The sequence below is a fragment of the Micropterus salmoides genome, unplaced genomic scaffold (assembly GCF_014851395.1).
Source record: "Micropterus salmoides isolate LMB-PRFRI ecotype aquatic unplaced genomic scaffold, ASM1485139v1 Ms_hic_scaffold_13, whole genome shotgun sequence".
NCBI lineage: Eukaryota > Metazoa > Chordata > Actinopteri > Centrarchiformes > Centrarchidae > Micropterus > Micropterus salmoides.
The window spans coordinates 17,275,321-17,289,472 of record NW_024040374.1 but is presented as its reverse complement, the minus strand read 5'-3'; the positions used below and the strand labels follow the sequence as shown (position 1 = coordinate 17,289,472).

General features: G+C 41.9%; 1 protein-coding gene across 5 annotated transcripts in view; it reads left to right on the top strand.

Annotated features, from left to right (window-relative positions):
- Positions 1 to 14,152, top strand: part of LOC119900690 (unconventional myosin-IXb) — a 55,266-nt gene that overhangs the window by 16,670 nt on the left and 24,444 nt on the right. For all 5 annotated transcript variants that reach the window (XM_038715869.1, XM_038715868.1, XM_038715867.1 and 2 more), the window contains exons 2-4: positions 2,295 to 2,515; positions 2,681 to 2,900; positions 3,316 to 3,825. In XM_038715869.1, the coding sequence (XP_038571797.1) occupies positions 2,358 to 2,515; positions 2,681 to 2,900; positions 3,316 to 3,825 (888 nt within the window). In that variant the 5' untranslated portion in view covers positions 2,295 to 2,357. The remainder of the gene's footprint in view (positions 1 to 2,294; positions 2,516 to 2,680; positions 2,901 to 3,315; positions 3,826 to 14,152) is intronic.

Sequence of the window (14,152 nt, the reverse complement as noted above, 5' to 3'; positions counted from 1 at the left end):
ACAGAACTTTACCCAGCTGCTGTCTGTGTGATTCACACTCAACTATAGATCACTGTTCTGCATTCAGATTTGTTACAGACAACTTTAACCTGGATCACATTTCTTTGGCTGTGGTCTAGCTGGATGCTGCACTGAATCACTCCTGAAATACCTACTTTAAAGGGTTGCCTTTAAATGAATCGGTAATGTTGGCCAGGCTTTCTGTTCAACGCTGATGATGTAAAGTTAGTCAGTAATTTGGGTGTGTGGGGTGAAGTGAACCTGCAGTGTGACCTGAGTGTGATTTGAGTGCTAATTATAATGACGCTTTGGCTGTACATGATTTTATACTGACTCTACCACTACACAGTAGATGTGGAAAACTGCTATTCATACATGGATGAACCTAGAATTGGACAATAAAGCAATGCTAATTATCGCAATATAATCTCTCTAATATAATTTCTTCAATAAAATATAACAAATGTTCAAAAAATATTTGATTTAATTAATTTGAATCACAAACAAATTAGTACTTTATTTTTCTATTAAGATATTTATTTTGTTTGTTTTGTTATCATAATTGTTTTGAATGTTTTACCTCAGATATGTTAAGAGATCCATTTTTCTGCAAGTGTTTGTCACGTTCTGACCATAAAGAATATATTAAAACCACAATTAACCATCTGGTTTCTTCAACTTTTACTCAGAAGCAAAAATCAGCTTTTAAACTTTAAAATAATGTATGGTAATTATCAATATCGAATTGGATATGAAATTTGTTATCGTGATAACAACCCTAGATTAACCTAACTATTGTCTGTCTTCTATGCACAGGTTGCAGATAGCCATGTGTGTACGGATGAGTTATAGATTGGTATTTAAAGTTTAATTTTCTTTTGAAATAAGATCACAAGACCATGTAGCGCATATTTGTCACGTCACCAGAAACCAGTCAAATAATTCATCAGGTAGAAGTTTGCTGTCCCTCCGTCGTTTATTGTGGTTCAGTTCTTAAAAGACCCAGATACATCTGTAAGGCAGCTTCACCTCACCCAGGAAATCAGGGATATCTGTTTTAAGGACTGAACAAACCACTACTTACTCTACCTTTTGGTTTTGGGACCTTGCCAGGCAGAAAAATGGAGTTATGTGGATAGGGAGTTGAGTTGCTAAACACGTTATCCTGCCATCACCATGTTCTACGTTCACACGTCACTGTAGGTGTCTTGTCTGTGAGAGTGAATAGTGTGCAGGCATTACGCCATTTGTGGTTTACCCCAAATGTTTTCTGTTTTTGTGTCTTGGTTGCTATCAGTGAGCGGAAGGGTTTAATTTCTGTGCAGCGCCTGCAGCTGCAACTTACGGTAAAGATTCAGTGGCAAAGCTTTTTACATGTGATGTGATAACAATGCACTGCTGTGTTATTAAATTTGAGTCATTGCCACTGCTGATGCACATGTCTGAGCCCTTTACCCAGGCTCACATATTTTCTAGAGCAATACAAATATTTTTCTTCTATTTTGTTGAAATGGAGCCACAGTTTAATTTTGTTTAACCTACTGTGATGACTGAAGTTGTATTTTTTTTTTTTTTTTTTTTCTTAAACCACAAACTGCAAACTAGTTACATTCACTGTATTATACCGTTGGCTTGCTGTCAGACTAAATATCTTGAAGTTTACCTTAATCTTTGTTAAGTGCATTACATTGTGTTGCAACTATTTCCCTAATACATGCTTCACATTTTGAGTTTTAGTAAATTTTGCCCTTTGGGCACTTGTCACAGTGTCTGTTTGGATATCATTTAAGAAAAGAGCAATTTTTAAGGTTTAAAAGTCTCTGTTTACTTAACTCAAAATTTTAATGTTGAGTTTTAACATATTTTTAGGATAAATCGCTGATTACAAAGAAAGAGGTCTAGGCAAGTAAATAACTTGATAGGACACGGGCCTCACAGATGATCTGTTGCTCATTTATAAGGGCTGTGTCCTATCAAACTGTTACATTTACATGCATGGGCCTCTTTTCTAGGCTAATCTAAGACACACCTCTGTAGCAGAGTTACATTATGTCCCGGGGTCATTTACCAAGGATGAGCTCTCCATGTGGTTTCAGTACTTTGTTGGAAAATAAACTGTTCTGTTTTAAATTTTCGCTTTAAACCATTTTCAAATGCTTGCTCAGAGCTGCAATGCTTTGTATTAGAAACTGCTCACTATCTGGGCTGTCTTACTCTGTTTCTACTGGCATTACACCAGCGGTTGTATAAAAGTGAAAATAACTGTCACTGATCAATCAACCTGTCTTTTTCAGGTGCTGCACGGTGAGAGGAAAGCAGTGCGTGCGGCATGCTGAGGCCACTCCCCCTGGCTCAGGATGAGTGTCAGAGATGGCGCTGCCACTATGGCAACGAACGCAGGTGGAGGAGGAGGGGGAGGTGGGCCAGCTAGCCCTAACAATCACGATGGCCGCTCATACCTGCTCCAGATCTACCCACGGTTGGCTGCCCAGCCCACCACCTGCTGCAACCTTAGGTAAGTGTGCCACAGCATTGTGGCTAGAAAATGTGTAAGCAGCATCAACAGTTTGTGTTTAACTGTGATGTTGTTGAAGTATTTTTATTTTTTTTTGTATTTAATATGTAGAGGAACTACTATAACCCAACACTAATCAGACTTTTGTGCAATTCTACTCATCAGAGTGCAGAAGGATGCTACAGCAGACTCAGTGATCTCGGATGCTGCCACGGCACTGGGGCTGGACCCTGGCCGCAAGTATGTGCTCGCAGAGGTGAAGGAATGTGGCGGGGAAGAATGGGTGCTAGAGGCGGGAGACTTGCCAGCACAGAGGTTTTTGCTGTGGCCTCGGAAAGCCCAGGAGCAACATCCTCAGAGCCTTGGCTTTTACTTCTTACTACAGGTAGAGTTGACAGTACACCGTTCACCTTGCACTCAGACTCAGTGGATGTGGACCACTGACAGAAGTCTGACTATTGCATTGTGCTCTCTTGTCCTATTTGCTGCCATTTTCAGTGAGAAACAAACACGAGCAGTCATCCTACCTAGATAACAAATTACACACTAATGTTGGAAAAGGTATATCAACAAAGTAAGGCGAATTAGCCACATGCAAAATGTTTCCCAATATCTTTTCACCCTTCTCAATGTGTAACAGGAACACATGTGAGGTTAATGCCTTTTGGGCCTGCCCTTACAACTTTCACCACTTTAAGGAAATTCACACCTAGAATATAACCCAGATTATACTGTCTCAGAAAGATTTCAGTTTCAGCAGTAAATGCAAAAGTTTTTTTCTTGTCCTTTCCCTAATCCAGGAGAGGAACCATGATGGTTCTATCCGTTATGTCCACCTCCCCCCTGTATCTAAGGAGCAAGAGGCACTGCGGCTAGCCGCCAGAGGCTTCCTTCCCCCTCCACAGGACAACTTTGCAGACCTCTGTAACCTCCCTGTCCTCAATGAGGACAGCATATTAAACAACCTGCGCACACGCTTTTACAAGAAAAAGATATACACCTATGCAGGCAGCATCCTCATCGCCATCAACCCTTTCAAGTTCCTTCCCATCTACAACCCTAAGTACGTCAAGATGTACGAGAACCACCAGCTGGGCAAACTGGAGCCTCATATTTTTGCTATCGCAGATGTGGCCTACTATGCTATGCTCAGGAAGAGGGTCAACCAATGCATCGTCATCTCTGGGGAAAGTGGCTCAGGCAAGACCCAGAGTACCAACTTCCTGATCCACTGTCTGACTGCGCTCAGCCAGAAGGGCTATGCCAGTGGGGTGGAGAGGACCATACTGGGAGCTGGGCCAGTCCTGGAGGTAAGATGTGTGTCACTGTCAGTGAGTCAAGTGTGAAGTACATTGTCATTTTGATTAAGTCACATCCAGCAATGACAGTACTTCCTCAAAAGTGACTCAACATGTTGCTTTGGCATGTAAAAGCGCACACACACAACACACACAGGCAGTCAGAGAATGCAAAATACACTGAAGTTATATATTGACATTGTTTTATGGGACAATAATTATCCCTAGTTCAGTGGTTATGAATGATAAAACATCCCATGAAAGTATCAGATCCCATACAGCAGTGAGTAAATGTATTTTCAGGCTGTGAGTCAATTGCACTTGTGCGTAGGCTGAGCTAATGGGACATATGGTAGTCCGAGTACACTGTAAAATACTTTGGTCTACTCAGAAAGAAGAAATGAAAAAGAGGATGGGAAGTTAAGTTGCGTTATTAACTCTTCACGTGGCCCCTTGCCTTTGAAAATGCTGTGGGAATCTAGACAAGATAGGGCTGTTTGTTGGTTTTCTATCTCTTCCTACTTTGGAGCACTGATGTTTCTGATTATGTGTGAAATGCAACTGCTAATCTTGGTCTGTTTTGGTAACTGGTTGTGTAACATAATGGTTTCTGGTTTTGACTTTACCTCTATGAACAACATGAATTAAATTTGGATCTGTTGTTGACCAACAGCTGGTATTTCTATGTTGCTGTTTCGGTCAGGTGATTGTGCTTCTCTTCCTGCTTTCTGCTCTCTGAGAACTTCGATGCTTGTACTGACTTTCTCTCTGTAACTGCTTACAGGACAGAATAAACCAAAACTAAAGCTACAGAAAGCTTTAAGTTACTGATTTTGATAGCTAGTGGAGAATGTCAATAAATTATGATGTGCAATATTTTTGTGCAGGGCATCTGAGCAGTATTTTTGTGCTGGGCATCTGAGCAGTATTTTTGTGCAGGGCATCTGAGCAGTATTTTGGTGTAGGGCATCTGAGCAGTATTTTGGTGTAGGGCATCTGAGCAGTATTTTGGTGTAGGGCATCTGAGCAGTATTTTGGTGCAGGGCATCTGAGCAGTATTTTTGTGCAGGGCATGTGTGCAGTATTTTGGTGTAGGGCATCTGTGCAGTATTTTGGTGTAGGGCATCTGTGCAGTATTTTGGTGTAGGGCATGTGTGCAGTATTTTGGTGTAGGGCATGTGTGCAGTATTTTGGTGTAGGGCATGTGTGCAGTATTTTGGTGTAGGGCATCTGTGCAGTATTTTGGTGCAGGGCATCTGTGCAGTATTTTGGTGCAGGGCATCTGTGCAGTATTTTGGTGCAGGGCATCTGTGCAGTATTTTGGTGTAGGGCATATGTGCAGTATTTTGGTGTAGGGCATCTGTGCAATATTTATTTGCAGGGAGCAATATTTTTGTATATGGCACCTGTGCAATATATTTGTGTAGGGTATCTTACAGTATTCTTGGCGTATATGTTCTGATGTTTATACAGTACATCTGTGTGGGATGCTTCATAGAAACTGTAGTCAAATTGTACATGTGTGCTGCTACGTCAACCGTGTTCCCAAGACAAATTTCTCCTAAGGGAGACAACAAGGGCTAATCTAATCTAATGGTGCGCAGTGTTCAGGACTGACTCTGGATGGACAGACTGACCAGCAGTCTGTTCCACTGAGTCATATGAACACAGACAATAGAGCATCTCCCTTGCTTAGTTGTCTGATTAACTAGAGTGAGTAACTGCCAGAACACACATCTTTCTTCACTCATGCATTTATATTCACAATTAAATTTTCAGACTGTTAGTGAACCAGTTTAGGACATACTTATTTATTCATTTTTGTCATTTTAACTTGTCTGTGTTTTTTTGTGTGTGTGTTTTTTTTTGTCAACTAAAAAGGAAGAGTAAATAACTTTGTATGCTAACAGACATTTAGAAACAGATACTGCATGAGGTGTAACCAGTGAGTGAAGGCTTCCGTCTGTAAGGCTGCTCAGGGTATCTTTTATGTTGCAGACAGTTAAATAGCAAGGGCTCAAGGGCAGACTGCAGCTCTCTGTGTTTGGTGACAAGAGGCACATACAAATGCATGCAGACAAGTGACATCTGTTAGTGCTTACATTGTTTAACAAAAAATGGTTGCATCATGAAAGGTAGGTTTTTACACAGTATTGTTTTTGCTTGAGTTTAATCCCCAAGCTACGTGGCAAAGAACAGAGTTGACTTCGATTTGTTTATTCTTCATCTCTGTAATGAGAAACGGGGTCTCATCCACTTTCACATATGGAAGAATTTACCTCTGGTTAGACCTCAAGCAGGGTTATGATTGTGAAGTCATTTTCAGCATTCACATCACTCCCACTCTCATGTTGTCTTATAAGCAATGGTTCATTATGACTGTCGTCTCACATTGTACTCTTGTGTAGTGTAGGCCCCCATGACTGGAAGTTTAACCTCAGAATTAACTATATTCCTAACTTATAATGTATATTTTCTATTACACATTTTATATTCGACTGCTGGCTCTGCTGAATTAATCGTAATGGTGTGAGTGTGATATGGTGTGCTGAGTGACCCCTAATAGGGTGGCTTCCTGTCAGCGATGTAATCTGAATGTATGTTTGTGATTTGAGATGTATAGAAGCACTGGAGATGAAAAAAGATCTCCCTGAGGCTGCAAAGTAAATGTCAGACTGGTAAGGCCCCTATCACCTGAATGTCATATAGACAAAAAACAGAAATCCCAGAACTTCAGTTTCAGTTTAATAGCCCTCCTTGGTGTGAGGAACTAATTACTCAGCCCGGATCTGGAAGTAAATCTCCTCTACATATTTTTTTGTTTTATTTTGCAGTGGTGTGGCTGAAAATAAACCTTTTAGCCAGAAAAGCTCTACGTGGAATGTGGTTTATTCAGTACAACACGGTGCTTAAAAGTAAAACCCCTCTGATCTGTGGGAGAAGCACACAATACTGTGGAATAGAACAAATGAAACAGAGATAATTGCCAACAAGTCATTGGTTTGAGCTTTACTAGCAATAATAAAATGTGGGCAGCCACACTAACTTGCAGGCACAGTGTATCCATCCATCAACTGTCAGGTCTCTGTCCAGACCCTCTGACTCAGTACTGGAGCCTTCACTCACAGAACTGCTGCTTCTTTCAGATGCATTTGAAGAAGTGCAGCGTTGGTCCCTTGATGCGTGTCAGTCTGTCAGAGTGTTTGGTTCCGGACGGCTGATTGAGGGAATGGCGGGGGGGGCGGCGGCGGGATGCAGAGATTTTCCCCTCCATCAGCAGAGTTCTGGTCCCTTTGGCAGACACACTGCCTCTCTGCAGTTCACTTCCAGAATGCATTGTGTGCACGTGTGTTAGCCCTGTTCAGAGCTGTGGTTGCAGGGGCAGACAGAGAGACTGGTTCAGTCTTTGCTGGTCTGGTCAGTGGAGGAAGTGGAGGTTGGACTCCATCTGCTATTGAACAGCTGTACATTTCCCCTTGGCCGCATTATTGCATCTAAATTTGCATACGTAGACGCAGTTGCTTTTATTGCTTTTTCCACATTTTTATGCACTAAGAAACCCTCCTAGTTAGTTTATGTGAAGAGATTCTGTTTTGACAACACTCGCCAGCTTTTGCTGCACGCTCATAAGATGGCTGACATGAAACAACAATCACTTTACAGAGGAAGCAATAACTCCTCTGAAATTATGTTCCCTGCAGTTTCTCTCCACACAAATAGTCCACCTCCTTCCTGACAAGTTCCAGTCAAGGCACTATATATTGTGTGTAGAATGTTATTTTTAGATAAGTTTACCAAAATTACTTTAACAAACTGATTTTATTTGGTCCTGAAAGCTGATCAGGTCACAGTGATGGAAAGTGTGTGTGTGTGTGTGTGTGTGTGTGTGTGTGTGTGTGTGTGTGTATCTGTGTATCTGTGTATCTGTGTATCTGTGTATCTGTGTATCCGTGTATCCCCAAGCTATAGGGGAGGTCTCCAGGCCTGGGTCACACATTTTGAGGAGATGAGATCACCGTTTGTGGTGTTTGACTCTGGCTGTGTTGCAGGCAGATTGAATGGCCCCAACCTGAAACCATGTGGGAATTTCCTTCCTTTGTCTTGAAAATAATGCAGGTAAAGGAAAGATTGCCCTTAATACTTACTGCAGTTTGAACAAATGAGGCTTCTACCTGCAAACAAGCTCTATATTAGTATTTCACTTGTGAACTGGTCCAACTGGTTGATCCTCTATTACGTGGTTCTTTCGGTGTCTCTGTTTTCTTTTGAAGCCTATTCATTCTAATGCCAACAGGGCCATCCTCTGTTGTAGTGAGTTGGCTGACGCATGACAGGCAATATATTGGAGTAACGTTTTGTGTAAACTGTATATTTCTTTGATGTGTTTTTGCTCCATCCATGCTCTTAAAAACACATTTTGGTAAGTTGACAGCTCTGTACTCGCAGAGGTTAAGAGGAGAAAATTATCACCAGACCAGTCAGTGAGATAATATATAGCCTTTTTACCAAATCCTAACCCCCTAGTTGTTAAGGAAGTCCCCTGTAAGTCCCCAGCCTCCTCCATGCCACTCTGTCTCGCAACTTCAGACAGGAAGTTCCTATCATCCGGAACCCTTTTTAACAGGAAGTAGCTACGACACAGGAAGTAACTGCAGTAGTTCTCTCTGCCATTAGCTCAGGGCTTTGAGGGGTGTGGATATACCAAAGTAATGTATTGTTGTTCAGGAAGTGCAGAGGAGTAGCTGGCCATTCTGTCTGCTGATCCATTGTTTATCTCTTAGTTAAGGGTTCAGATATATTTGGTCAAGCTGGGTGGCATTGTATTAGAATCTGGTAAAAGCTGGCATTAGAGAGTTTAAGTCACTGCATCCTGCACATTTGTCAAAAACGCATACAGTATACAAAGGCCTTATTGTAAGCATACCATCACACCAGAATTTTATTAAAGAGTATAAAATGCTGTTCCTTACATGCCAAATACAGCTTACATGTAGCAGCATGCTGCAGGCTACTTTAATGTCTATTCATGGTACTCTGACCACACCACAAGCTAAGGTTTGATGTGGTACCCATCTAGACATGGGTGGAGCTGCTTGAAATTGCTCCAATCTGGTAAAACACCAGACCACAAGAGGAGCAAAAACTGGTGCTTGAAAACTTTATTCTAACTATTCCAACCTCTTACATCTTCATTATGTGACCCTCTATTATGTACGCACACAGGGGTAGACCAAATCATTTAGCCGTTTCAAGAAAACACTGAAATATAACTCTCCCATGTACTGTCATAAGGGGCAGATTCTGGATGGTGGGAGGTGACATAGTAAACAAGTGTTTTGGCAGCGTTGCTCACACATCATGTACATCATGACCTTGGCACTCCGTATGTTACCCCATGACCCAGTCATATAGACTTCTCAGCATAAATATAGGGGTGAAATAGAAATTGTTTATTTTTTGTGTTTTTTTGGCAGTTATTAATTAGCTCAGTTTGCATCTTCAGGTATTTTCAAGAACATCTTTCCCCAGGGCAAAACCAACATTTAAATCCAGACGTGGACAGTACAGCAAAGAAAAGTACCGCAGTGCACTTCTGCAGAAAAACTGGGCACAGTGTAGGGGAAATACTGGATTTAAATGCCCTGAGCAAAGCTGTTCTGTTACCAGGCAGACAGCAAACACCTGTGAGGTTATGAAATTGGCTTTGATGATGCAAACTGCTGCTGGATAATAGGCAAAAAATTATGTTTGTATTTCCCTCCCCAAGAGAAGTCTATGTGACAGAGTCGCGGATTAACATACAGAGTGCTGATATGACATATGTCAAATACAAATTTGGGCCAACTTATTCCAGCAGTGATAAACACAAATACCTATAAATGTAAAAGTTAGACACAGAAATGAAAAGATTTAGTTTCCCATTTAGGAATAATGTAAGAGTGTGTTAGCAACTCTACCTTTTTGTGAATTGCCCAAAATCTTAATGCTACGGAAAATATACCAGGACTAGATTGGTGTATGGTTGCACGGTTCAGTTCATGGTGTCATTGCAGATTGCATTCTTATGTTCAGAAGTGGCGTCACTTACCAGTTGTGACACCATGTATGATGTATACTCTTGATGCTGAAATGCGTGTGTGGACTTTGCATACTAAGTTGTTCATACTATTAAAGATGAGGATTGCCGAAAAGTTTCCACTAGATTAATAAGTAACAGACAGTAGAGCTTAGAAATACTATTTTATTCTGACCTTCATGCGGTAAATGAATGAAGTGGTTCTATATAACTGCATTCAGTGGAACATTGAATCAAAGTACCAGCCCCTCTGAGCGCTATTGACGATGTTATTGTACCTTAAAGAATCAGTTCTTTGTTAACAATTCAGTTGAGTTAAGCTCAAGGGGTTTAAGTGTAGTTGGTGGGATATAGTGGCGGCTTGAAGGCCAAGCATAGAGGAGGAACTGTGTAGAGATGTGGTTGCATTCAGTCACTGCCAACGTCATGTGATCTCACCAAAGCATTTTTCACATTCAGGACAACAACAAACAGTGATTATTTTGTCACTAAGTGCCACTGGTGTTTTGACTCAACATTGTATCTACCAGTGATTATATAGTTTATTACCTTGCTTCTTCGTTCTCTGTAATTGAGTATACAAGCTTGAGTTGGGAACATGATTGTTGTAGTAGTGGGTGTGAAGTGTCTGCAGCTGAATAAGCGAGCACATCTAGAGGTTTGATGAATTTTTGCATGAGCGCCTGCCGTTGCCTGCTGAGAATGTGGGAACTGTCTTTGTGGCGGTTGGACTATTTAAAGTCCTTTTGTGAGTGTATCCATGCTGTAGCGAGGTGTCTATGTCAGGGCCTTGGCAGCGCCTGTGGAAACATTGAACTGAAGCTCTTTTGAGCATCTAGACTTTAAAGGATGCAGCAGTGCCTCAGTGTCATAGCAATAAGCCCAAGTACCCAAGCACCAGCTGTAAGGTTTTACTGACCACAAAAGAGTTTTTTCTCTCTCCTTTCAGTTTTAGTAGTTGAAGACCTTTAGTTGTTGTTGCGTTTTTGAAATTACACTAAAAACTGTAATGCTCCCGGATCATCACAGAACAGCGCACCAGTAGCGCTGGTGCTCCCAAGATTTAAGAGCACCACTTAAATCGACGTGCAACTCCCCGGGGCCCTCAGCACAATTCTATAAAGGGGCCCTCCGACCTGTCCTGGGAGCTATTTCCACCATTTGCCATTGCCACACAGTCACACCTGACACACCAGTGTAACAATCCTCCTTCCTTTAAAATTGTTTGCTCCATCTGTCGATCTAAGAATAAGTAGACCTCTGCACAACAGAATGAGGTATAAACAAACAGTATTTTGGAAGAATCTTAAGAGAAGTGAGTAATAACATTTCAGTTCATTATTTAATCAGTAGTCAGTGTCATTCCATTGCTTTGTATTTTGCATTAGTCCAGAGTTGTAACTAAACCTTAACTGAGAGACTAGATAATCGTTATCTTGTGTTAAAACTACGTGTGCCTATGAGGAGTGGACTGGTCCACACAGAGGTCGCTCCCGGAAAGTGCAAGTTTCATGACTTGTTCACAGTTCACACGCAATGCGGCTACATTCTGTTGCCCGTTGGTGTTCATCAGAATTGATAAATAGTTGTATTTCACAATCACTTTTGTCAGTCACAAAAACACAGCCCTGGAAGTGACACAGACAGACCAAGACACAGTGCACGCTAGCACATCATCTTAACTGTTGGCTGACATCAAACCTGGAGAGGAGAAAGCACAAGTTAACTGGTTGCTGTTACCACAGTTCACTCTCTGGTGTTTGTTTTTTTTTTTCTTCTTTTCGTGACCAAAAGAATAGTTCCGCTTCATCCTCTCATCAAAGTTAATAAGTAAAAGTAAACACTGAAACCAGCTTTGACACGTGGGGTGGCTGGGCCCTATGCAACTTGCATGATAATATTTGCAAATCACAATGGTGCTCTGATTCATAAAATTTTGTGATGCTGTCTGCAAAAATGGTTGCAAAATGTGACTAAATGGTCACAGTCTGAAGCCCTGCAGAAGTGACTTATAGGAGCCACCACACACAGCTCAGGGAAAGTATGACGACTCAGAAAGTTGTTTCTGAAACTGAATTTGTTTATTTCTGTTGTCATCTAATCTTGTATACCACATCAGACGATATCCTTACGAAGATGTTTTTTTTGTTTGTTCATATTTGCGCAAGTTTATACTACACGTAACATTTAATGTCCCTTTAGAGTATATAATTTATACTTTCTCGTCTCTGCCCCATGTGCCTTTGAGACAAACAACTCCTGAACTGCAGTGTTTCAGATACATTCCCCTAGTTTGGTTTGTAAGGAGAAGTGTGTGTGTGTGAGGGGCTGAATGGGGATGTGAGACTTAATTCGGGTAGGTCTGGCTCTGTTGAAGTGGGAATGTACAGGGGAGCTGGCTGCCAGAGAAGGCGGCTCACCACAGAGAGGAATCAGTTAAAATTACATTAAACGTCATGAGATGATCACTGGATCTACGTACCCACAGCATGAAGATACTGTATGTACACACTGCAGATGGCTGTGCCTACCTTTCTTTCTCTACTTCTCACTTTCCCTTCCTTCTGTTTTTTCCGTAACCTCATTGAGATCAACCCCTATTTCGTAAGAGTTCAGATTAGACCACATCTTTCCGTGGACACGATTTGACAAGCCGTTGTTCCGCTTCTCCATACCTGCTGAGCCTTCCAGCCAATCCGATCCTCTGCTCCTGGGCAAGTTTGAATATGAAAGATGCTGTGATATGTTTAGCATTCCCTCCATGGTGCAGCGGTCTGGGCTTTGCAGACATTTCCCAGGGTTTTGTGCATTTGGCTGCAAGGTTTGTGGAGTGGGGGTGATCAGAATAGTACTGGGCACATTGGGTCGCCTTGAGCAATAAGACGCTTTGGAGTATCAGTGCCAAAACACACTTATTGACCCTCAAACCTGAAACAGAAGTGATGGCATTGTCAACACAGGCAACACCTGAATGAATAAATAAATTTATGATCTTACACATTATATGTAAGCATTACTAAACATGCATCCAGAAATGCACATACCACAATACCAGTGTGGTAGAGTTTGTGTATGTTATGCACACAAATGCAAAAAAATGATTAAGAGAGAGAAAGCCCAGTGAGTGGGTGTGTAGGAGCCTTGTCTGAGCAAGTTCAGGTTACGATGAAGTTGGATGAAAATGGTGACTGATAAGAGAAAAGTGACACCTGCATCTCTTTCGTCATCCATCAACGGGCAACAACTCTTGCCTCATTCTTCCCTCAGGTCTCACATGAACTATTTAAAATCACATTTTTGTTTTGAAGTTATATTGGTGCAAATGGGTAAAAAGAGAAGAAAATATTTAGTAAGACAAGAACAGAGCTACTGCAAGACTGGCAGATCTACTTGAGCAGCAGAAATGAAAATGGGTTAATGGATCATCCTAAGGACTCTCAATCAGACCCTGTAGATTGTGTGTGTGTGTGTGTGTGTGTTAGTGCCCCCTAACTTTAATCAGCCCCAACACCACTGTATCAAATTCACCCTGCAACTGCTTTGAAAGATACAATGTGGCTCCTATTTAACATGCACTGAGTCAACTTCCCCTGCAGTGGCCTTTTGTGGAGTGTGTGTGTGTGTGTGTCTCTATCTGTCTATCTGTAACCATGTGAGCATCATGAAAGAAAAAAGAGAGCTATTCTGTGACCGTATTAATGTGATAAACGGGGCCCCTCTGCGAGGCCTAGTGGCTGGGCTCTGTGAGCCCCTGGCTGAGTTAGCTGTAGCCTGAAGCCTGGGGAGAAGCTGGTCCTCTCTGTTTCTGCTGCTGGTCTGACACTGCTATACAGAACGGCTGTCCCAACCTCATTTATCATCACTAACTTATGTGCATATGCTCTCTCACTCACTCACTCACTCACTCACACACACACACACACACACACACACACACACAGTGAACAAGGGAATGAGGGGAAAGGTCTTGAAGGAGGAAAGAAAAGAAAGGGATGGATGGGAAGAGAGTGAGAGGAGGGCACTGCAGATGCTCGCCCCCTCCTGAGACCCCCAACATGCACAAGCATGCGCACACACAGGCACACACACACACACACAGTCCCAGCCCCCTTCTGTGGTCTCAGCTGCTGTTCAAAAACAAGACTTAACCCCTTGACTGTCGAGTTTCTCCGTTGTTATGGTGATTTGTTGTTGTTGACTTCAGAGAGGTTGCTAATAGACAAGCTGGCTTGAAGATACACTCCCAGATTGTGTTGCACCCAA